Source organism: Cetorhinus maximus, chromosome 14 (assembly GCF_964194155.1).
Source record: "Cetorhinus maximus chromosome 14, sCetMax3.hap1.1, whole genome shotgun sequence".
NCBI lineage: Eukaryota > Metazoa > Chordata > Chondrichthyes > Lamniformes > Cetorhinidae > Cetorhinus > Cetorhinus maximus.
This window is the reverse complement of record NC_135892.1, coordinates 79,246,158-79,271,179: the sequence shown is the minus strand read 5'-3', so window position 1 is coordinate 79,271,179 and position 25,022 is coordinate 79,246,158. Positions and strand designations below refer to the sequence as shown.

The following is a 25,022-nucleotide window of genomic DNA, read 5'->3' as shown; positions in this document are numbered from 1 at the left end:
AATCCCTTCGCTCGTGCTGCACTTCAGTTGCAACCATTCCGGTCTCTGCTCCGTTATGGCTATTGTTTCCCCGGGATAAGAAACCACGGATGAGTGAACATTGCTCACGCGATGCTGTACACAAAGTTCAAAACACGGGTAAGTGTAAACACAAACCAGGAAATTGCAAACTGTGGGACTTTACTGTACTTGCATTGGAGATGGTACAGTAAAGTTTCACTAAATTGATACCTGGGATGAGGGGGTTGTCTTATGGTGCAAGGCTGAATAAATTCGGCTTATATTCTCTGGGGTTTAGAAGAATGAGAGGTGATCTCAGTGAAACCTACAAAATTCTGAAGGGGCTTGATAGGGTGGACACAGAGATTGCTTCTCCTGCGGAAGCTAAAATACAGGGGGGGTGCAGGGTGCAGGTTCCTAGCATAAGGGGCCAATCATTTAGCACTGAGATGCAGAGAAATTACTTTGCTCAGAGTTGTGAATCTTTGCAATTCTCTATCCCAGAGGGTTGTGGATGCTCCATCATTGAATACATTTAAGACTGGGATTGACAGATTTTTGGTTTCTCGAGGAATGGGGAGCAGGAAAATGGAGTTAAAGCCCAAGATCAACCATGATCGAATTGGATGCCGGAGCAGGCTCGATGGGCTGTGTGCTCTGCTCCTGCTCCTATTTATGTTCTTATAATATGATCATGGCTGATCTTATGTCTCAACTCCACTTTCCCACCCACTCCTTATTATCCCTTAATTCCACGCGGGACCAAAAATCTACCCTGTCAAGCCCCTTCAGATTCTTGGATGATTCAATGAGATCACTTCTCATTTTTCTAAAGTGCCGAGAATATTGGCCCAATTTACTCAGCCTCTCATCATGAGGAAACCCTTTCATCCCAGGAAGCAATCTAGCTGAGGGCTGTCAATGCTGTACTGTAACATTTTAGTACCAAGATATCCTTGTTGCCTTACTGAATTTGTGTTGCTGTTCTACCCCATTATGAATTAGATGAATATCACAAAACATTTTTTCATTACAACTTCACACTCAATAAGGAACCTCACTCTTATCAGTTTAACATTAAAGTTCCATAAATAAAGTGTTCTGATTCACTATACCAGTGATTTACCTTGATTCTATTATAAAATTGTTTTCTACAGTAAATATTACAAAACGCAATTGCAAATTTTCTCCCTTCCTCCTCCAAGGATGGTGAGTCACGCTATCCAAAGACATTGGCCATTCTCCAGTGACTGATTTTCACACTAACCTGAAAAATGAGGATTGGAAGGCTGTTCAAATGAGTAGGTGAACTCCATCCCTACTTCCCCAGCATACTTTCCAGCAGCAGTCACAAGATACGTTCAAGCATAGAAACCTGCCTGATTTTATTACTCTCCTTAGCATGGAAGAACTGAAGCCAATTGTAATACACTCACTGTCAACACAGTCGAGAATAATTTCTGATCTGTGCTGCATTAACCAAACTTGGGACCATCCTGGTCTGCATGGCTCAGGACAACAAATCAGGAATGCAACTACCCACTGAGCCATCGGGAAGCCTAGCTGCAGCTGAAGTATCATTCTTTAGATTCAAGTTACTTTCTCAACAGTGTTCTTACATTAAATCGCCAAAAATATTTAACATTTCCAAACAAAATTCACATGAATGGGGATTTTACAAATTTAATAATCAATGAAACATGCCTTTTTCTTAGTTTATTGTCTTTAAGGCTGGGGATTCAACTCAAGGACTCTTGTTGCTCTGTGTGTATACAAATTTTCAATTTGCTAACCTTAAAAAATACATGACAAAAATTAAGAAGGTTTCATCTTTGGCAGGACAGCAGTTAAATAACTGTTCACAAAGCATACTTCCTTTTATAAGAAATAAACCCCACATCTCAAAACATTTTATGCCAATCTTCTGCCATCATTTAAGAATTCAAAGATTCTTACTGTTACTGTACTGTCTAGGAATATCTATCACAGACTCAGTTACTTCTCGTGCAAATAATATCAAAATAAATAATTACAACACAATATTCAAATAAACTGTAATATTGAGAAATGGTGGCCACTAGCCTGCAGTGCTACAAATTTGAATACACAGATAATCTTCAATAAATTAAAAGAAAAGATCAACACAAATTGGTTTTGTTGAATTCTTTGGCTCATTTGAAAAGTTGATTCAGTGTTTTGTTAGCATTCAACTAAAATACTTCTTAATAATTCATTCAGATCATGTTTTACCATGCTTTATATATAGGTACTGAACCAACATAACAAAAATAACTTTGACATTTCCTTTTTCTTTTTTTTTACAAAAAATCTTTATAAATATTTTAAAAATGTGTACAAAGCATTTCTAAGGAGGACCATAGCTGGACACTACACAAATCAGAATATTTAAAGCAAAAGACGCTGTACCATTTAGTCCATAAGTGACATTTTCTTCTTGTGAAGTCAGTTTGTAAGGCCTCACTGATCTAATGGTGTACTTTGTGCTCCTCACTTATGCACAGAAGCTTACTGCTGCGTGTGCAAGACAAAAATAATAAGTCTGCAAAATGGGAATGCAATCATCATTTCTTAGATCTAGAATCTAATGGATCACAATATGGACATCCACACTGTGCTTTCTATTTAGGCCTTTAAGACCTAAAGCAGCCTCCCTTAAATAATCATACTTAGTGGTATTAAAAATGGAAACTGAATAATGAAGTGGGCTTTCACTTCAGTATCAACAGTTCCAGTTTTAAATTTTGATTTAAATGGGAATGTTGCTCATCAACTATTCAAAATTAACTTATTGGCACTCGATTTTCAAAAAGTCTTACATAAAATGAAAGACAAAAAGAACCAAAAAATAACACTTACACATTAAAGTATGAATAAAAACATGAATTACTACCACAAACTGAAAAGCACTCTTGAAATTGAAGAGTACATTTTACATGAAATTAGAGCTTTCAAAACAAAACTCAATAAAATTAATTTTCTCTTAACGACTTTTAAACAAAAGACTTAATGTGCACCTTGTGCCACCATAATTATTTTCAATGTACAAACTACAATGGACCTTCCTAAGCTCAAACTAGTTTGCTTCAAAATAAATCTATATCCTAGTTTCTACTCCATTTATCCTCTTTCCAGGAACACTAACTGCACCTGTTCTCAATACAGAGGACCATGCTACTTTATCCCTATAAGTTGTCAACACAGCTGACAATCATTTCTGTTCCTTCATGGTCACATTATCAGCATTCCAGTATGCTATTCACTGCTGCTTCTAAGATGGAGTCTGTTTCTCTGATGCTCTCATTATGATCTGGGATACATTTTTCTATATAGTTCTCCACAGGAGCTAAGGCTGAAAAATGAGGAGTTTCAAGGTCAGGTGAGTTATTTTTGATGACAGCACTGTCAGAAGGTTTCTGAGCTTGTTGTAGATCCAAAATGCTATTGATTGCACTCTCCAAATGTTCATGGAGTGATGTGTCGCATTGTGCTTCTTTTGCATCTTTAGTCTGCATACATGTAAAGTCATGCTGATGAGAATTTTTAGCACTTTTGTCTTGTGACTGGTCATGCCAAGGCAACTGTGAGTCACCCTCATTATGTTCCAATTTAATGGGATTACTAATCTGATTAATAACAGGGTTCAGTGCTTCCTTCATTAGACCTTCTACAGTGACTTTATCACAAGAATTATGGTGCTTTTCCTCAACATCAGACGTACCTTCTTCTCCTTCACATACTTGGACAGTTCCAACAACAGGTTCACAAATTTTTGTGCTTTGAGTCTCTACGTAACCAGATGAGGGACCAGTAGTAATTTTATCACCTTGGTTTCCAGTATCTGACTGTTCTTGAGTTTTTGAAGATTTACTTTGTGTTCCAGCTCCATAAGCTGTCTCCGGATGGATTGTTAGTTTGAGCCCTTTGCTGCTGCTGTAGGATTTAGCAGTGCATGGGCTGATAGTGGAAGAGTTTGTGGTTGCCTTGACCCCACTTGCCACAGAAGAAGTTAAATGAACCATCCTTGAGGATGCACTTTTCTGGTTGATAGTAGCATTTGCTGGTGTAGACTGCCTGCTACTACTTCCTGAAGACTTATGTGGCATCACGTCTGTAGTTAATTGTTGTGTTTCAGCTACAGGTTTTACAAAAACGGTGGATGAACAACAGAAGTTTGCCAAATAGCCATCTAAATAAAGGGAAAAAAATAAAGAATGATGTGGATCATTGCAGTATAAAATTTAGTTGCCACTGAATGGCAATGAGCAACATTTTCAACCCAGCTATAGATAAACAGCTTAAAGGGCTCTAATAAAAAATAAAAATGTGCGTGACTTCGACTTAAATCAGCCATTCCTAGGTGATGCCAAAATTAGAATAGCATAGCTGGCAGCCTCTGGAAATGGCCCTTCATTCTTTTTTAAAATTTTTATAAGACAGTCTTAGTCTATGTAATCAAATAGCTTTACAATTGATTGTTTAGCCTACGATGGCTTTTTTGATTTTAAATACTACCCTTACTGCTACTGCAATCCTAGACATCAAGAACACACTGGCATTCTTAGTGCCCGGTGTTATTAGAGTGCTCATGACAGGAAGGATATCATATGATGATAAATTCCATCACACATGTTTAGTATGAATATTTTGCCCATGTAAGTGCGCACATATATATTGTCACTCCTGGTAAGAAATCCAGATGTGGTACAGTGCACACACAGGGAGCCAGCAGACCAATTTACCACCCTCGTCTGTTGAAATATGATCATCTTTCTAATTTTTCATTGAACTAATCTGTCTATTAAATTGGTACCTCATCTAAAAAGAAAACATAACGTTATAATAAATAGACAAAGGAGGTTGACTAGAATGTCTACTAAAAATGCACTGTTTTGTTTATCAAATCATCTTAACTACATTCTCGTTAATGGCTATTAATGTTATTACAGTTGGAATATCTTGGTCTGTATTGTTAATTATAAGTTCCTTGTCCCCCAGCCACCCCATGATCTTCATTATGACTTTCTACCAGCATACTTTCTTCTATAAATGATGAGGAGAGGATGCTTTGCCTTTTCTCAGTGCTTTTCAATAAAAAAGGACTCGCCAGATCCTTAATAGAATTTTACAAATTGAGCATGCTACGATATGAGCTTGTGGCAAAATTTTAATAATTTTATTGAAAAAAATATTGCCAGAATTGAATATGTTAAAATACATTTTTATTTCAGATCGTCTTACAAACATTGTGATCAAGACTGCCACAGTACTCACCAGAATCCTCCAAAGAAAAGCGCTTGTCCTGGTTAAGCGCTGCTTTCTCATCCTGATTGAACACTCTGTCAATCATCACCATTTCAGCAGAAGGATTTACTCGCTAAAGCCAAATAAATAAAGATTACAGTAATTTGTCAAAAATATGCTCACCTTCTCATTTATTTATTGGTATACTAAAAAATGTCTTCTGTATGAATACATTCATCTCCATGCTAATCATAATGCAATTTATTTTTCCTATAATTTACACATCCAATTGTGTAGACCCATTACTTCCCACACTCTATAGCTTACACCCATGTGGTTATATTACATATGTATCAAGTTTTTAAATTCTCAAATGCCTCCCGCTGCTTTTCCCCTTAGGACAACATGGGATGTTAACTGCTCACAAGATGTTTTCACATTATACTAATGCTTACCATTACATCTTCCAATAACAGTCTTCTGTACTTGCTGAGCATCATCTGAGTGCGTTTTAGCAATTGCACTGAGACAGTTTCAAATTCATTATCCACTGGTTTTTAAAAAATGAAAAAAATTAGTATCAAATGCCAATGCTAAAACATTGTAAATTCTTTATAAATAACAAAATATTGATCATCTTTCTGTCTTTGAAAATTATTGCTAGAAGCAATCCTCATGTTGGTTTTACTTTTGTGTAACTAAGATTTGCATGAGTCGATCAACCTGATAGATCATTTCTACTCTCTCCATGCATGCAGAGAATATCTCAACATCGCCTGCCGATCTGAGATATCTGAATATGGAGATACATAAAACTACATTGCTAATATTCCTAAAAGCATCTAGAAAACATCTTATGTTGCTCTGTCTTGATACTTTTTGACATAATTAAGTGTCCATTTCAGCGTCAGTGAAATGTCTAATATCAATAGCTACTGCTCCATAAAATAAATCACTGAAGACGAAAGTGAAAAGCTATCAGATTCCAGAATCTTTGACCATTTTCCAAAAGGATTTGAAATTTTTAAAAAATATTTGTAAAGATTTGTTTTAAAGCATATTGCATTCACACATGTTTTTTAAAAGCTATTTCACATCTCAGATTTAAGATATGCCATCTTGGGAGGACCTAGGCATAAATATGATAAAAATGCTTTCATTAAGCTAAAGGTGGCTCTCATAGGGTTAAATTCAAAGGAAGCATAGATAAATTTACTGATTAAATTTCAGATAAGGTGCCTCAACCATTGTGCCACAGAATGGAGAATGAAGCACAGTTGATCTTTAATACTCTCTAATCCTACAGCAATGCTTCATTTGAACTCAGCAGGAGTCACTGCCAAATTAGGCTGGTGGACTTTGCTCCATATGGGGTTGAAAGAGTCAGGGAGCATTAAGAGCCCCACACTGAATTAGTTTTCTTTAAAAACAGGAAACTGTGAAAGCTAGAGGCAATCAGGCAATAAAGGATTGCAAGAAAAATGAGAGTGCAAAGAAGAGGAGTTAAAAATTAGCTTTAAGTCATGCAAGTGGTATGGTGTACCATATTCATTGTTTTCATATTATTCACAAAGACAAGTTGCATTAATGGAAAAAATGAATTCGATCAGAAATGTTGCTCTGTATGTTCAATTGATAGAAAATAAAGCAACTTAATGATTTGTATTAGGCTTCTTCTCACCAACTGTTCAATCTGCCTTCAGACAAGAAACAGACGTATGAAAGACAAGAGTATCTGGTTCAGATCACATTCTATTATTACCTCACTAGGTTAAGGTTGTTCAAGTTATATAGGGCAGTGTGAATCAACACCCATAAGATATGCTCAAAGTGTTTTAAGGGAGTGACTGAACCCAAGATGGACTCTACTAAACAACTGAATTCTCAACAGTGGTTAAGATCCTAAAGATCTATGTTGATGACAGTAAATGATAACCACTTCATTAGATTGTTTGGTAATCAAAAACACTTCACACTCACGATGTTGTGAAGTCTTTGACTCCTTATTATCTGTGAACAGAGGAAGATAAGAGACAGAGATACTGTCATCAGCTTTCTTAAATATAAAGCTATACGGAAATTAGGTTCAGCAAACTGAGACTAACAGGTTAGAAATGTTGGTGGACAGACTCAAGTCATTTTACTGAAGTCAAACTAGATGACTCACTGTTTTGGGGAATTATGGCATGGTCTTTAGTTTGTATTATTACTCAAAGTTAAGCTACATTGACTGATTTAAGAATTTTCAATCTCTATGTTCACTTAATGTGAAATAACGTAGCTTATGGATTTGTATCAAGCTTTACCTCATCCAAGTGTTCACTTGATCTGCCCTCAAGTAGACTGAGTTCACATGCCGAAGACATAAATACACAGTTCAGGTAATACTGAGAAACTGCTGTTACCACCTCCGCCCCCACCTTGTGTTACACTATTCTAAAAATAGTTATAGGACAGCACGAGTAAATCCCTACAAGTAAGAGCTCACAGGAGCAACTGATGCCACTAAACTTGAGAAGGTATATAAAGCAGACCTGAATCTGAAATAATGATACTAAGATTCACTGGAGGTGATAGGGTGAAGGTTAACTATTATCTTTTTCTGAACAGTTGATTGTCTAAGAATTCTACCAATTCTGTCTTGTAATGTCACTTTCTTGTCAGAGAAGTGGTCTCAATATCCTCATCTGGATTAAGAAAATAAAGTGTTGCCCTCTACTCATCAGACCTTCAGTGACCAGCGTTGAAAAGATGGTTTTGTTAGTGCCAGCATCAAAACAGCACCAATACATGTAAGACATTGTGGAAACTGATAATATGGTCTTGGCAGAATAGCATTGGGATTAATGTTGTTTGGGAGCTATTTGGGCTTATATTGGAAGGTGCAGAATATCAGGTGCACCCTTAAAGCTGTCCTGCTACAAAGACGACAATGAAATGGCTACAGCAAGGAATTAACACAAAACTTTGCCAATTACTTAAATAGCTTTGGCTATGCTACTGCAGGAGGACCTGAAAACACGAGAGTTACCTAATAATTAAGAGCAGTCGCAGAGCAATCTGGATGATAATGGCATAAAGAATAGAAGTGGTCTCACCTGAATAATGAAGCTAGGAGAAGGTGAGGAAGAAATTTACTGGTCTCAGGAAATACTGCTCACATTTTGTGTTGTTTTATAGCATTGACATACAATGCATGCTACCATCTTTCACTATAAACTATTGGTTCAATATTACTCAGAATGCACAGCACTCTAGCAACTGTTCATTTCTTTTCAAATGCACAGGTCTAGCTTGAGTCCTCCTTCAGCTGCTCAGGTGAGGATCAGGACCTTAGATGGCTTGATTACAAATTAAGTCCGAGACCAATACATACAGACATTTGTGAGTATGACAAACACTTTGCAAAGTTTGAAGACAACAATAGAGAAGTCCATTAGCCACATCTATGAAGTGATATTTGAAGATCTAAGCGAACTGTAGAATACTGGGGAGTGTGTGGCCACTGCATGATCATTTACACTGTAGTCCTTGATAACAATGGTCCTAAGTTCAATTCCCTATTGAACACTCTGACTAGACACACCCCTTCGTTTCGAATATACAGCAGTCTTTTTTTGTCCAGTTTCTGTTGGCTGAGAGAGGTATTCTTGGTTCCTAAGGGTTAACCATCCAGGCTTCTTGCCCCTCCAAATAATGCAGACAATACCGATTGCTGCAAAAATCAAGAAAACATGATTCTACCCAAGTAGCAGGCATGCACTGCGTAACTTTGTGCCGATGATTCAAAGATTAATTTAGTCATGTGAAACCTTGTCCTACTTCTGAAAATGTGGGAATGAAGTAGGGGCCTATATGGAGACATTCGTGTCATCAATAATGCCCTTCACATTGGGAGAACATGTAACAGTCCTCTCCTTGCTGCCTGCTTCCATTCAGAAAAAGAATGAATTAGTTCTGGCAAGAAAGGCATCTGTCATCTACTTGGAGCACTGCTGGTTGTGCAATTTGGCATATTTCCTTGCCGTTGCTGGAAAGGTCCCAGTAGCATTGAAGTTAAAGGCTGTGGTTACCTTGACAGCCACTGGCAGAGTTGTTCACATCATGAAACTTGTATGAAGGAGACGTGAGTTGTGAGGTAAGAGCGAATGCGGCAAGACCACTTCAGTGCAAACAGACCTCCCTCTTAAGTCTCCTCAGATCCTCTTCTTCCTTCTCTATAACCAGCAAATAGACAGGTTTACCCAGCAGGATGTCCATCTTAAAAACTGTGTTGTTGAAACATAAATTGTAGGCAAGCCACCAAGCCACCACAAACAGAAAATAGGGAGCTGCTGAAAAATCAAAAAAATGCAAAATCTAAGCTACTCCTGAAACCTGCAAGGAATGGGACAAAAACAATGCAAAAGAATTGAACGAACACTTGAGTGATGCAGCAAAACACAGTTACTCTCTTTTTTAGAATGCAATCTTCAAAATGGCTAAAACGGCTTCCCAAGCAGTACTTGTTTTAAATCTGTGCTGAACAACTTCAGTGTATTCCTAATTTTGTATAAGTGAGAAGATACCAACAGGTAATTTAGATGAATTTATATAAATTTCAATGTCTAAATGAGGGAATGCACAAAAAGCATGATTGTCATCTGCTCTTAGCTAGCAGTCTGACAACAGAATGATACTTTGTGTATTTTAGGAGAGGAAGGGACCCAAGACCTACTCATCCAAATATATATCTGTCATTTGTTGCTACCAATGCACCCTATCTTGCATTTAGCTTTACAACATACAATTATAACACAATGGCCATGAAATTGAAGGGGGCTCGAAAACAGGTGCAGGAGTCACAATATGGGATTACCCCATATCCATTGTTTCTGATGCAGGCAACACACAAACTTTGTGCTGCCTAATAATTTAAACAACTGTAGAGTGCAGCCAGCACTAAGCATGCTGTTAAGTGGCTGCATTCCTGAGTGAGGGCACAAAATCATGAGACGCTAGCACAAGTTAAAGCTAGCTGTCACTACTTAAAGCTAGCCTGCACCTAATAAAGGGGTTGGGGCAATTGATTTTGATGTGGGGAACACACAATAATGGCAGAGAATGGGCTCCAAGATTTTTCAACGCTACACTCTCGTGGGATGACAACATTTGGCCTCCCACCTCTACTACTCCATCAGTCCCTATCAGCCAGCCAGCCAGCCCAAACTGCTGCTGCATATTCTGATATGGCGCAGTCTGAAGCCTGGCCTTCTAGGGCCAGAACTACTCAAGGTTATCCTGCAAGGCCATCTTCAGTCTCTCCCACTATAAGTAGCTGCCTTCCACCAGCTATGCTGCAGCCACTGGGGTCACACAGTATCGGAACCCTAGGACAAACAAAAGCACGCAGAAGACAGGCACTAAGGGATTGCACAAGGGTAATTAATTTACGTTTGTATGTAATACGCCATGGCTTGATATATAAATTTGGTTTGGAGTATTTATTTTGTGGTGGCTTGTATTTTTTCATTGTGCAAAGCAGACACTGTGAAGGTCAGCACACAGGGAAGGTAAGGTGTTAGACTGGTGGTGAATGGGAGAATTGAGATTGTGTTTAGTTGCATGGCAGTCAGTTGAGCGTGGTCAGAAAGGGGCTTTGTTGATTTCCTCCCCACTTTCTCCTTCTCCTCCCCCACCCCCCACTAACTGGTTGCGGTATAGCTGGTGACAAGGACTGTCTCCTCATGATGGCATGGTTGTGATGCATGCGGCAGACCATCACAAATCTTGACACTCACTGTACTGCAGGGTTGCACTCCAGAGTCCTGAACCATGTTGTCAAAGGATAGTCTTTTCCACCCAGTAGCTAATCTCTGGTTTGTCATGGTGGCTCAAATGCAGATGGTATAATGGACTGTCATAGAATGAAGGCATCATGGCTGCTGCCAGGATATCTGGTATTGATCCGTGCTGCGTACAGTTGCATAACAGTTGAACATTAAGGGAGTTGAAGTCCTTTCGGTTGAGGTACATCTGAGTTGACATGTGGTGTCTAAAAAGACGAGTGTGCAGTGGTACGCTGCACCATGGGAATATATACATTTGCAATCTTTGCAAAGCTAGGTGTTCAATCCACCTGCTCTTCTCTGGCAAAAGAGAATAAAATGTACTCAGCTCTCTTGGAATATAGAGCCTCAGTGACTTCTCTTATACTAAGGTGAGTGGCAAACTGGGAGATGTTGCCAATATCACCTGCTCCAGTCTGGAAGGAGCCAAACGTATAAAAGTTCATGACCGCAGTTGTCTTCGTAGACACTGACAATGCTGTCCTTGCCCTGCTCTAAGGTTGCAATAGATGGAAGATTTCAGTGAGGACATCCTTAGTGGTGACATCTGACACATCATTCCCCGCTGAGGTTCACGTAGGAGAACCACTATTTGCTAGTGCTCTTTTCCTCCGCCTTCCTCTTCCAGCAGCTTGCCCTGCTCTGTATCGCCTCTTCTCATTCTCCCCATATTGCTCTAGTCCAAAGTGGATGCATGCTACTGCACCCATGTCTGGGAAAAGTGGTTTGTTTAATAGAATCCTTGAAATCAGGCCAAAGTCCTTGAACACATACCACACGACTCCCTATAAACCTTAGCTACTTCAAACAACTGTAGAAAGCACCAAGTACTTCTACTATCACAGCAACAGCCAATAGAAATCAGGCAGTAACTAACCTAAATGTAATTGATGATCTCTTTAAGTGGCATTGGTGTGGGGTCCTTCCTGCTGCTCAAGGCGTATTCAATATACAAGGTTAAAGGAGGGCACTGATTGAAGTGTTGAGCTCCAAAATGGAAGCGCTGGTGTCAAAACAATGTTTACACACTGATTGACGTCACAATCTGCTTGCTGTAGTTCCTTTCGGTGAACACTATGTGTATACCAACACATTCATCTAAATGGCTTCTAGCACCAGAAATGTGCGCACACATGCCGTGGATACCTTTTTAGAGGCATAAAGCAAACGAAGCCAGTTTCCTTATTTGCACTTCATCACTTGTTTTTTTTCAAACTTTCAAATGTTCAACTACAGATAATAAAGCAAATGCTGACTGTTTCACATTTGCTACCAAAAACTCCAGAAGAACCTTGCAGTTGTAGTGGGTCATTATTATAAGCAATGAGAGCAAAAAGGACTTTGAAGAGGCTATGAGTAAATCATTTTCAATTATTGCAGACTACAATATTGCTAAAGTTCTACATGAAACCGCATAAAAATATAGCTTAATAAGTCTGATACGAGAATGGTAATGAAATACCTTTCTGAAATTCCTCTTGGGAAGGCAGATTCCCTTGGAACACATGATATGGAAGAAGCCGTTGCATGGCATCCTCCAGTGAACTGAAGGGTGTTTTATAGTCAGGTTGTAGAACATTTTTTTGTTCTTCTTGCAACTGCTGAAGAATCCTTAGACATAAACATAAAAAGGAAATGTCAATCGTGCAATTTTTTAAAAGCTTGTTCATTTTAAACAGCTAATATAAAACTAAACAATGGCCAGAATCATCCTATGTACTGAGCCTTAGCTGTACAGATGGTAAATGGAGGCCTACAAAACAACAATTAAAAATGCACTTTTCCCACTGGCCAGAGGAGGAGGCGATAGGGTTTCAATTGGGCCCCTTAACTTTTCATAACAATACATATTGAAGAATGCTGTGCAATACATTTATACTCAAGCCATGTTTCTTGGGAAAGAATTTCCACAGCTTAATAAATCAAATAATTAAAAAGAGACAGCACTGGGTAGCATCGTGGGTTAACACTGTGACCTGTTACCTCTGAGACATGTGCCTGAATCTAAGTAGACTGACTAACTGAATGACTCACCTATCTCTACTGAGCATTGTTCTATAAAGAGTGACCATGATTAATCTGACCTGGTTCTAAAACTATGGGCCCACAACAGCAAATCTCAAATCACAAAAGTTTCATCCATAAGGAAGGCTGATACAGAAAATGGAACTAACAAACTTTTGTATTAGGGGGTTTCAATACAATTGATACAGATAGAAATAACGCATTGCATAAAATATTAAAACAATTATTTTTTGATTAGTCCTCCTCAACAAAAACTATGGACACACTGAGAGCAAAGACACTTAGCACGCTAGGATCAGAGCTGCATAGTATAAATGGTGCTACAGGTATGTTAGAAATCAAAGCAAAGTAATTCAAATAGCAAGTGGATAGAAAGGTGGGCAGATAACTTCACAATATTTCGAGGGATCTTAGAAAAGATGAGTTTAGTGATGCAAATGGAGGTGTTAGAGACTGGAAGGTTTTTTCAGGGTGGGATGATGAAAGTGCCTTTGAAAGGGAGGCACAAGGTCTGAAGAAAGGGAAAATTAAGCAAGTATTGATGCAACAAATAGCTGACTATGCGGATCTGGGGCAAGACAGAATGGGGCTAGGACAATATAGAAGGCAAGAAGTCAAGGAAGGGAGACTAGGCTGAAGAAGGTGTGCAATAGTGAAGAAGGGAAGTTTGCAGTTGCTCATAATTACGCTGCATTTAGTCACAGAACATGAGAAGCAATGTAGCTTGAGATAGTTTAGACAAATCTGGAAGTGGACAACCAGGCTGGTGATGCAGTAGGTGCACACAAGCCTGAGGTTCTCAGATTTGAGGATGTAAAGGTAGCAACTGCATTAGGACATCTTGGAAGAATGAGGGCATGAAAGATCTGGAGGAGACAAAGGCATCAAAAGGAGAGGCAAAGCAGTAATGGAGCAGAGCAACAGAAGCAGTCACTTAATAGTGGGTGGTAGTATTGGTTTAGTGGAAAGACAGTTACAGAAAATATTAGTTAGGGAGATACATTAAAATTCTTAAAACATAGTATACTGCTCAACAATTGTACATACAAACTTTCTTTAGTAAGTTGCTTTGATGCAGGTCTCTTCTGTCCCACATTTTGGCCTTCGAACTAGAATGAAATAAACTAATGATATAAAACTATATACATATATGTTAGAAATGATACATGTACTGCAGAGCAACATTATCAACATGTCTACAGATATGGCCCTTACCTATCTCCTAGCAGATTAGAATACTGGTGGGAGGTGTGGCATTGTGGAACAGTTCATGCTAATTTCTGTTTGCATAATGCCACACCAAATGACACTATTCCAAACTATTTGGAAAGAAGTAAAAGTAAACAAGTTGTAGTTTGCTAAACAATAGCAAAATGAACAAGACAGTGTTCATTGTAAAGAAAAACTAATATCTGAATATTAACTAAGTTTGACTAAACTAGCTAAGAACCTATTCATTCCTCTACTAGCAATACAAAATTTTAGACCTGGTCAGTTTACTATGTTTTGTGAAAAGCAAATACCAGTTTATGCCAACACGCTACAACTTGAAGGTGCCCCATTAGAGTAAATGAGTATTTGCATATTGCATGCTATATTAGGAAATATTTAAAATCATTAAATAGCTCAAATGGTTTGCAAATTCACAATCATTTAAATATGTATCATGCTTTACATTCCCATCATTTTTTCAACACTTTACGCTGTCATCAAAATAAATGTATTTTTACTACACATCTTGTGCAGAAAGAATTTTTGCAGATTTCTTGCATTCAACATTGCAAAACAGATGCACAGAAAAATATTTCAAAAAATATAACTCAGTGAATACAAGAAGGATCCCTGCAATTGTAACACTGTTATTTAATATTTAAGAGTGAAGATATTGGAGCAATCCATAAAAGTATTTAGGATCATATTTTACTAAGTGTGGCTTTGTAAAACTGAAATTTTCTTTTTGAAGTAAGATTTTAAGTTAATACTAATATTAACATATTAGCTATTAACTACATTTTAAGTTCTAAGCTTAAATACAATTGCAAAAGTTTATACAATGAGTTCAACATTAGCTTTATTGCATCTCTTGGAATGGTTGTTTACACTTTGTTTAGTTATTAGAATTTGAAATTGACAGTCACATTTGAAGTTACTTTGATTAACTTAATGGCAAAGCATTTTTATTAGAAGTTTAAATGAGAATTGTAGAATTCTATTGAACCACAGATACCATAAAAGCAGCAACCTACTTGTGAAATTTTCTGTATCTCTGGCTGTCCTAACATTTTATCCTGCAGTGGATGCAGCTGTCCCAAGTGCTGTTGTAAAGTTCCAGCAGTTTTGTGAAGTTGACTGTCGCTCATTTGCACAGCTGTAATATACAAATATAGAGAACAAAACTTTATAAAAGATATTTAAGAAACAGATTTATGCAAACCCTTTATAATTTAAAGCGGATTAAATTTGGTTGTACACTTAAGAAATAGGAAGTGCATCTTTAATTAACTGTTCAACTTTTAATTAATTTAATCCCAAGGCATTATATTTTCTTGAGTTGGTTAAATCTGCACACCGTTGCTGAAAATCTCTGAGACATTTGACACATTGGAGGTTTCATGTATTTTTTCACACAGCGAATTTTAAAAAACTTAATGAAAACATATCATCTCTCCTGATCACACTGTTCATTAAAAAATGAAATGTTTTGAGAATTGTTATGTCAATCTCTCTCAACTCAGCTGAAATTCACAATGTCTCAAGGTGAGAGGCAACAGCAATGTCATGTAACCTTCATATCTCTTCCTTTTACACCTTCTATGAAATGGTGTTACTGTATAAGTGGGTTGAAATAAACTGCTGCAATTCATTCTGTTCATCTATGTCAAAAAGCATTCCTAAGCTTTCAGGAACAGTTGAATAAATTAGATACATGCATATTATAACTTGGAAGATGTTACTGCTGTAAATTGCTATACCAACAGATTTTTTATTAATGCATACTACTATTACATTACATACATTGTTTGCCCTTGGTTTTACTTCAGTATTTTTGAAAAAGGTAGCCAATTTGGCAAGCTTCGCACCCGAGAGACACAAATTTCCCGATCAGGATTGGAACACCTACTTCTGCCCCTGATCACTTACTTTCCTCCATTTCTCTGGGCAATCTTCCAATGGAGGATCCTTCTAAACTGACTCAGTGCAGGAAACCTCGGGGAAGGGGGGAGCAGTGGAGAGAATCTGCACAGAAGCCACACTGCCCCCTAAGTATAACACAAGCTGCTATATTCTAGTAAGTAGAGTTTAAATATCCCAAAGCTTCTTTGAAAAGTTACGGAGAGCAGACAAGTGTGTAAGGGGGTAGGGTGGATGAGGCAAGGGGGTAAGATAAGTGGGTGAATTAAGTGGGTAAGGGAGTAGAGTGGGTGAGGGGTTAGGGTGGGCAAAAGAGTAGGATAAGGTTAAGTGGGTCAAAGGGTGTGGGTAAGGTAAATGGGTAAGACGGTGGGGTGGGTAAGGTAAGTGGGTAAGGGGTATGTATATGGTGGCTGCTGGGTAGCGTGCTGAGTTCAGGTCAGGTCGGGGGGTGGAGTCAGGTATTGGGGTCAGGTCAGGGGCGGAGTCAGGGGTGAGTCGGGTGGTGGGGGCTAGTCAGGTCGGTTTGAGGGGGTCAGTTGTATAGTTACCCAGGAGTTAAACTGGGATTTTTCTGTCTAACATTTCCTGGGTAACCATCCAGGTAAGTCGAAACCAGCCGAAGTCTCTGATTCTAATTCAGTGTTGGAGACTTTTTTGGAGGATCCCAGGGAGCAGGGGGATTGGAAGTTCAAACTTACTGGGCAATTCCCATGGAATCATTGTGTTGGGACTTCTAAGGGGTCCCGTAGCGCATCTCAGGGGGTTACGTCCGCTCTCTTGACTATCCAAAGACCAGAAGATCTGGGCCATTAACTCATGTTTTCTCTATTCAGGTGCTTAATAGTCTACTGTGTATTTCCAACAATATCTACGTTTGCAGATTTACAGCATTTTCATTTCTTTTACCTCTACTTCAGTTCTAGGTGACTCAATACAACATTACTACAGTATATTCTTTATACACACACACTCGATTGTATACAAACTTTTTGAGACTTATTCTTAACGTAGTAGAAATACCAGGCATTGGGTCTTGTTGCTATTTCTGTCCACATGAATACAATGAAAAGTTCCCTTACTTACCCAGACATGTAGCTTTGCCTAGAATTCCTGCATTGTTCAATATGCTGGGTATATGGGGCTGTCTTATGCCATCACCAGAATGCGCCTTTGGAACAGAACTGGGCAGAGTGTGACTGCCAAAGAGAGAAGCTGAAGCTTGATTGGAGAGCTGTCCCAAGCTAGCCAAGGAGTGACTAGTGACTGGTTGGTGCTTACTTGTTGCCATCATCTTCTTTGGAGCCTGCAATCATGATATTGTATAAATAAAACTGTACAATGAATGCATCTAAGCATCCAACAATAAGCATGAACAATTCACACAATTACACAACTGCATAGGCTGTCCCAATTTAGGAAAATTAATACAGCTACAATTACCAATTAATACAGCTACAATTCTGATATATTAGTTTGTATATATGCTTTTTAGTAAAATTGAATCAGTAAATGTTTGAAACAAATTCTGCAATAGTTAGTGAAAGATTTTTTAAACTAATTAGGTAATACTTTCGTTCTTGTTCTGGTTTAACTGAAATAATTATAAATTCCAGTATGTGGAGGCATAGACATACTCCAGATAAACTTATTGTTGAAATTAAAAAGTCAATTTTGCACAGCAATCTATCATAAAAATATAATACAATTTGAAAGTTAATAACAGTACCACAAATGGTTTTGGCTGTGAAAATCAATAACTTCCTGAACCAGGAGCAGAAATCACGATGCTCAATTAACCTCCACCTGTTGCTTCCAATGCATGCACCAGACCAACTTCATGCTGCCTATTCATTACCATGATTGCAGCCTGCAGCCAGCACCAACCGGCAGGGGTCCCAAAATTATGAGAGGCTAACACAAGTTAAATTTAACCCGCACTTCTTAAAGAGGTGCATCATGGCTAGAGCAGATAATGAATGTCATTCCACAACGGATTCTGACCTGGGAAGAAGAATGGTATGCCATTCAAGAGAGCAGGCTCCCAAATGTTCAGAGCTTATATTAAAAGCCTTATTCGAGAAGTGTGTTCTATCCTCTGGGATCAGGAGGTCCTCTAGGCAAAGTATGAAAAAGCAATGGAAGCAATGTAAAGTGACATGGAGGAGTCCCGGCACCAACTTGGCACAGGGTTTGATGTGGAGATTGAAATCCTTTCTTTCCAGCATGGAAGTGGCAGCCAACTTCATTAGTGCATTTGTAGATCAAACCATGCAGCAGCTGACAGCCAATATCTCAGCTTCCATTGCAGCACAAGCAGAAAACAGCCAATGTCTGGTGCTGCCATGCAAGCTCTGAACACTAGTATCCACAACCATGATGGCAGCAGTCTAAGGGACTTGCAGGGTGTCACAAACATCCAGCAGTCTGTCCTCCAAAACATTACTAGGATTGGTGAGGCACCATCTTGGGGAGTGGCAGTGGCTCTCTGAAGCACAAACCTCTCAGGTACACCATTCGTCCTCTCAGCACTGTGGCCCCTGCTGTTGATTGTCAGCCAGTCAGCCCAAACAGTTGCCACCCATGCCGAGATAGTGCAGTCTGAAGCTGGACCTTCGAATCCATGTAGTCTCTCCTGCTGAAAGCCAGCAGCCTTTCACCAGCCATACTGTAGCCACTGGTTTGGACTGCATAGGAACACTAGACACAAAGATGATAGGCACTAAGGAAATACAGAAGGATGATTAGTTGAATTTTGTATGAAATATGGCATGGTTTGATTCAGAAATTCGGCTTAGAATATTTGTTTTGTGGTGCCATTCATTTTTGCATTGTAACCAACTGAATGCTATGATGGTCAGCAATGTAGGGGAGATAAGGTGTGGGGCTGCTGGTAATGGGACTTGTGGCTGCATTAACTGGTGTTGCAATTGGGAGAGTTGTTCATGATCTGCCAGCCAAATTGTGGCTATGTTGCCTCTTCCCCCTTCTACTCTTCAGCTGCTCTTTGTATAGATGGCGACAAGAGCTGAGTCTTTACAATGGCGAAGTTGCACAATATACACCTGGCCACAACAAATTTTTATAGGCAGTCTGCCAAGAACTGTAGGGGTCCTCCAAAGCTTTCATTGTATGCAGGCTGCCCACTTGTGCATAGGTTGTGCATCTGAGTAATGAAGCCACGTCATCAGTAGAAAGCCCTTGATTTTTGATTTATCGTGGTGGCTCAAATACATAAGGAATAGCAGGCTGCCACAGAATTAAGGCATTATGGCTGTTGCCAAGGTACTGGGCCTAGACCAGCATGATTCGCTGAGTAGGGGTGCATACCAGCTGGACATCGAGGGAGTAGAATCTCTCTCAGTTGCAGTATATCTCAGAGTTGGCATGTGCTGTCTGCAAAGTGATATGCTTGCAGTCAATGGTACCCTACACCATGGAAGTCTGTATCTTAGCGAAACTGCATGCTCACTCCATCTGCTGTTCTTTGGCAAAAGAGAATAAAACGTAGCGCTCTTTGAATAGAGAGCGCCAGTGACCTCTGGTACACAGCAGTGGGCAGCAAACTGTAGATGTTGCAAATGTCTCTTGATCCAGCCTGGAAGAAGTCTGACACATAAAAATTCATGGTTGCAGTCACCTCCATAAGCCATTGGCAATGCAGTCCTTGCCCTGTTCTAAGGTTGCAGTTGTGGCTGCCAAAGTTGGCAGATTTCACTGTGAAGGTCATCAGTGAAGCACAGTCATCTCACACACTGCTCCTCTCTGCGGTTCAGGAGAATTGTTCCCTGAAAGCTCTGGGGGTATTGCCCCGGGGAGCCCTCCTCCCCTTCCTCTTCCAAGCAGGTTGCTTGCTTTGTGTGTCTCTATTCATTCTCCAAGTCAAGCAGTATTCCAATGGGAATGCCAGGTACTGCACCCACGTCTGGGAGCAACTGGTTTACGCAGAAGCCTTACAGTCAGGGCCAACTCCTTCAGCACCTACCACATCATCTCCTATAGACTTTAGGAACTTACTGAACAAAACACTTGTACAATCACAACAACAGCCTGTAGAAGTCAATCCATAGCTAACCTGTAAGAAATTGATGATCCCTTAAAATAGTGTTGATGGGGGTGTGGGGGGATGCTTCTTGCTGCTGAATCAGTCATACATGATTAAGAGACAGGGTTAGCTGGAATGTACAGCAGCAAGATGACAGCCATGGCATCAAATCAACATTACACACTGATTGATGTCATAACCTGCTTATTTGTGTATTTTCAGCCAATTGTGCGCATGCTAACACCCTCCTCAATCTGGCATCCAGTGTGACTGTCACTAGAAGTGCAGCATTTTAGACCTTTAAGGCCACTCACAGCAGCGGTTCTCATTAGTTTTGTGCGTTTTAAGCGAGCCTAAAGGCGAAATTCAAATTCAGCTGGGACACAAAATGGGGAGTAGGAAATCAGTCGCCCAATATACAACCCATTGTTTCGTTGCCACCTGTTTTGCACCCCCACCAACTTTGAATTTCACCTCCCTCTATTTTTAGATCTACTTACATCCGACAAAAGTAAGTCATCTGCATTAGGGAATGAAGTCAAACAAATGAATTCCAGGTTAACCACAATTACTATACCAGAATTTTGTCAGAGAATTGTACGGAACAGTCAGTTGCCAGATTGGTTTGGCATAAGTTGTAACTTGGAAGAACTAAAAATGATTTTTTTTAAAAACATTACGGGATGTAGGCATCACTGGCTAGGGAAGCACTTATTGACCATCCCTAATTGCCCTTGAGAAGGTGATGGTGAGCTGCTTTCTTGAACCACTGCAGTCCCTGTAGTGTAGGTACACCCACGGTGCTGTTAGGGAAGGGAGTTCCAGGATTTTGACCCAGTGATAGTGAAGGAATGGCGACATATTTCCAAGTCAGGATGTTGAGCGGCTTGGAGGGGAACTTCCAGATGATGGTGTTCCCATGTGTTTGCTGCCCTTGTCCTTCTAGATGGTAGTGGTCATGGGTTTGGAAGGTGCTGCCTAAGGAGCCTTGGTGAGTTTCTGCAGTGCATCTTGTAGATGGTACACACTGCTGCCACTGTTAGTCGGTGGTAGGGGGAGTGAATATTCGTGGAAGAGGTGCCGATCAAGCGGGAGGCTGCTTTGACCTGGATAGTGTTGAGCTTCCTGAGTGTTGTTAGAGCTGTACTCATCGAGGCAAGTGGAGAGTATTCCATCACCCTCCTGACTTGTGTCTTATAGATGGTGGACAGGCTTTGGGAAGTCAGGAGGTGAGTTACCACAGGATTCCTAGCTTCTGACCTGCGCTTATAGCCACAGTATTTATATGGCTGGCCCAGTTCAGTTTCTGGTCAATGGTAGCCCCCAGGATGTTGATAGTGGGGGATTCAGCAATGGTAATGCCATTGAATTTCATGGAGTGATGATTAGATTCTCTCTTGTTGGAGATGGTCACTGCCTGGCACTTGTTTGGCGATAATGTTACTTGCCAATTGTCAGCCCAAGCCTGGATATTGTCCAGATCTTGCTGCATTTGGACATGGGCTGCTTCAGTATCTGAGGAGTCGCAAATGGTGCTGAACATTGTGCAATCATCAGCGAACATCCCCACTTCTGACCTTATGATGGGAGGAAGGTCATTGATGAAGCAGCTGAAGATGGTTGGGTCTAGGACACTACCCCGAGGAACTCCTGCTGTGATGTCATGGAACTGGGATGATTGACCTCCAACAACCATAACCATTTTCCTTTATGCTAGGTGTTACTCCAACCAGAAGGTTTTCCCCCTGATTCCCATTAGCTCCAGTTTTGCTAGGGCTCCTTGATGCCACGCTCAGTCAAATGCTGGCTTGATGTCAATGGCAGTCACTCTCACCTCACCTCAAATGTAAAGAAAAACTCCAGAAACATATTTTGAAAAGAAAATTAAAGAGGATTCCATGTGAAAGACAACAGTAAATAGTGAAAATTAAGTTGGCATAAAGCTGAACATTAAAATAATGAAATCAGTATGCTAAGAAGGTTCTATGTTATTCATGTTCACGAAGATACAGTAAATGTCAAAATAGAAACATTAAATCATTTTAATTTATATTGAAGGATGATGCATAATACATTGCAGAATCAGGGTCCAGCTAAAGAAATGTTGAGAACAATCTGTGTTTACAGTAAGTTACCGATATTTATCAAGTGGTCTAATAAGTAAAAATTTCACAGACCCTGTTGTAGTCATCTGATTAGAATGCCATTTGAATTTTCTAGAAGTCCAGAAATCAATCAAGCCTCTAAAAAATATTTCAGTTTATGCCCATTTCGAGATGAATAATTTAATGAAAGATTCCTTAGCTCTTCCTTGTTTCTAGTTTTGAAAGTACAATAATATGTGTATATGGAATATTGCACCAACACAGACAACAAATTATTGTACATACTTTTCACTGCTGTACTAACTCAGACAATGCGATGAAAAAGATTTTTCTCTGGTAAAGTATTTCACTTCTTTAAAATGTATCATTGATAAATTTAATACATTGATTCATCACCTACTTGCGAGTACAGAAATTGTTGCTGATTGCTGGTTTGCGTTATTGGCATCTCTGTCCGGTTAAATACGACCTGTCGTGAGGGCTGCATTACACTTGCATTTTGGTGATAAGGATTGGAAATCCGGTAAATTTGATTCATATCCAACTGTTGCTGACACTGTGGTTGCTGCTGTGCAGGCTGTACAGTCACAAGAGATTGCTCTCCCTGACAAACCATTACAATGTTACCACTGGAACATGTTTGTGTGACATGGTCACCACCGCTTGCTGATGATATTATAGGCTGTACAGTAGACACGTAGCTGGAGCACATTGAACTAGGTGTATTTGAAACAGTAAGCTGGTTTTGCAATGACCTTCCTTGGACTGTATTCTGCCCAGATTGTTTAAATATTCCTGTATTAATGCTTGAGCCAGCAGTGGGTTGGACACCTTGACTGGTTGTAAGATTAAATACCATCGGTGATGCCTGGTGGAGTGGAACCTGCCCAGTTATGAGCTGCGATGAGCCATGGTTTGTTAATAGCTGCCCTCCTGAAGCATTAACAACTTGTTCCATACCACCCTGACCAGAAACCAACTGTCCAGCAGAATTCTGATTATTCAAGAATTGTCCTGAAAAAGACTGGGTAGCCAGCATCGTACCGGAAGAATTCCGATTCGTTAGAACACATTCAGAAGCTACTTGGCTAGAGACCAGTTGGGTGGGTACTGTTCGATTTTGAAGAATCTGTCCATTTGCAGTCTGAAGGTGTTGAACAGTTGAATTCATATTTAATGCTAGGCTGGTAGGAATGAAAAACTGGTTCTGGGATACAAGAGGTTCATGTTGTCCAATAGGAGGACGAATTATGATACTGTTTCCAGTTTGATTTAAAACTTGTGGTCTACCGGACTTTCCACGTACCTGTTGCTTTGTAATATTGACACCCAGTGCTGGGCCCACTGATGAACTCTGAGAAGAGTTTGTGGAGCAAAAAGGAAGGCCATGCTGCATTTGCTGTTGCTGTAATGCAACTTCATTTTGGAGTTTGAACGCTGTCTGCAATTCCAAGTTGTTGACATTGTAAACTGTTTGTTGCTGATTCATCTGAGCAGGCTTAGGTTGAATACTAAGTGAAATTTTAGACTGGCTTGGTACAGGACCTCTTTGTATGATAATATTATGCAAAGGCAGTGCTGTTTGAATATTATTACCACTAAAGTGAACAGACATAGGTTGTGGTACCTGACCAATGTTAGAGGTCCCATAGTAAGTGTTTCCATTAAGTGCTGTCACTCTTCTCTGAAGCAACAATCCACCAGTCTCACTTAAGCCAGACGAATTCAAAGACATTTGTTGCTGGTTGGGAAGAGATGACATATTGTAACCACCTAGAGGCACCGAGGTTAGAGCAGTTGGCTGTCCACTGCTCTTCGATATAAACTGAGACCCTTCAAGGTGATTAAGAGTCATTACAGGCTGCTGAGCATCTAATGAGCTAATCAGCTGAATTGGTCCAATGCCACCAGCTTGGTTGCTGCTGGGTACATGCTGAATGGCAACACTGTTGATGCCCATTTGTTGAAAAAACCCAGGCTGTACATTAGCTTCATTATTTACAAAGGGAGTTCGCAAAACCTGCTGCAAAATGGGAGCCGGTGTTACATTCATCTGCTGCTGTGTCAGGCCTCTTACTGCTGAAGTGCCAGAAGATAACTGTGAAACCTGAGAAAAGGATGCAGCATGAAGCTGAGTTTGAGAAAACTCCTGGGTGGAAGTAATACCAGCTGCCAAATCTGCTTCCTCCTGTAAGGTTTGTTGAGTGATATTGGCCTCTTGAAGAGACTTCTGCAGAATGTCAAAAGGCTGGTCCCCATTTAAGTTTGAGAGAGGTGAAGAGGTATCCAGTTCCTCCAAAACATTCAGACCACTTGCTAATTGCAGTCTTGAGTTGGATTCTTCTCCAATGTGGTTATGTGTATCTTTAGTAGAAGAGGTAGGATCAGCACTCTGAAAAATGAAAGTTGGAACATAATGTAATCATATGTCTATCAAACCTGAAACAAACAACTAGGCTAATTTTTCTTTTGAGAAATTGAGTTTTGGGCAGAATTAGAAAGATTTTAGAAATAGCTGTTAGCAAAAGTTAAAATGAGATGAAATTCCAAGGTCCTTGCTCCATCTGTGGCAGAGTGGGATTTACGGGTGTCCATGGCCAGCACCCAAAGCTCCATTCCACATAG

The 25,022-nt window shown here is 39.7% G+C and overlaps 1 protein-coding gene across 2 annotated transcripts in view; it reads right to left on the bottom strand.

Moving 5' to 3' along the window:
* Positions 1–2,239: 2,239 nt before the first annotated feature.
* Positions 2,240–25,022, bottom strand: part of bicral (BICRA like chromatin remodeling complex associated protein) — a 68,644-nt gene continuing 45,861 nt past the window's right edge. For both annotated transcript variants that reach the window (XM_078557141.1, XM_078557142.1), the window contains 8 exons: positions 22,798–24,789; positions 17,334–17,553; positions 15,362–15,483; positions 14,163–14,224; positions 12,553–12,701; positions 5,718–5,812; positions 5,293–5,395; positions 2,240–4,207 (listed from right to left, as the gene is read on the bottom strand). In XM_078557141.1, coding sequence (XP_078413267.1) covers positions 3,258–4,207; positions 5,293–5,395; positions 5,718–5,812; positions 12,553–12,701; positions 14,163–14,224; positions 15,362–15,483; positions 17,334–17,553; positions 22,798–24,789 — 3,693 coding nt within the window. In that variant the 3' untranslated portion in view covers positions 2,240–3,257. The remainder of the gene's footprint in view (positions 4,208–5,292; positions 5,396–5,717; positions 5,813–12,552; positions 12,702–14,162; positions 14,225–15,361; positions 15,484–17,333; positions 17,554–22,797; positions 24,790–25,022) is intronic.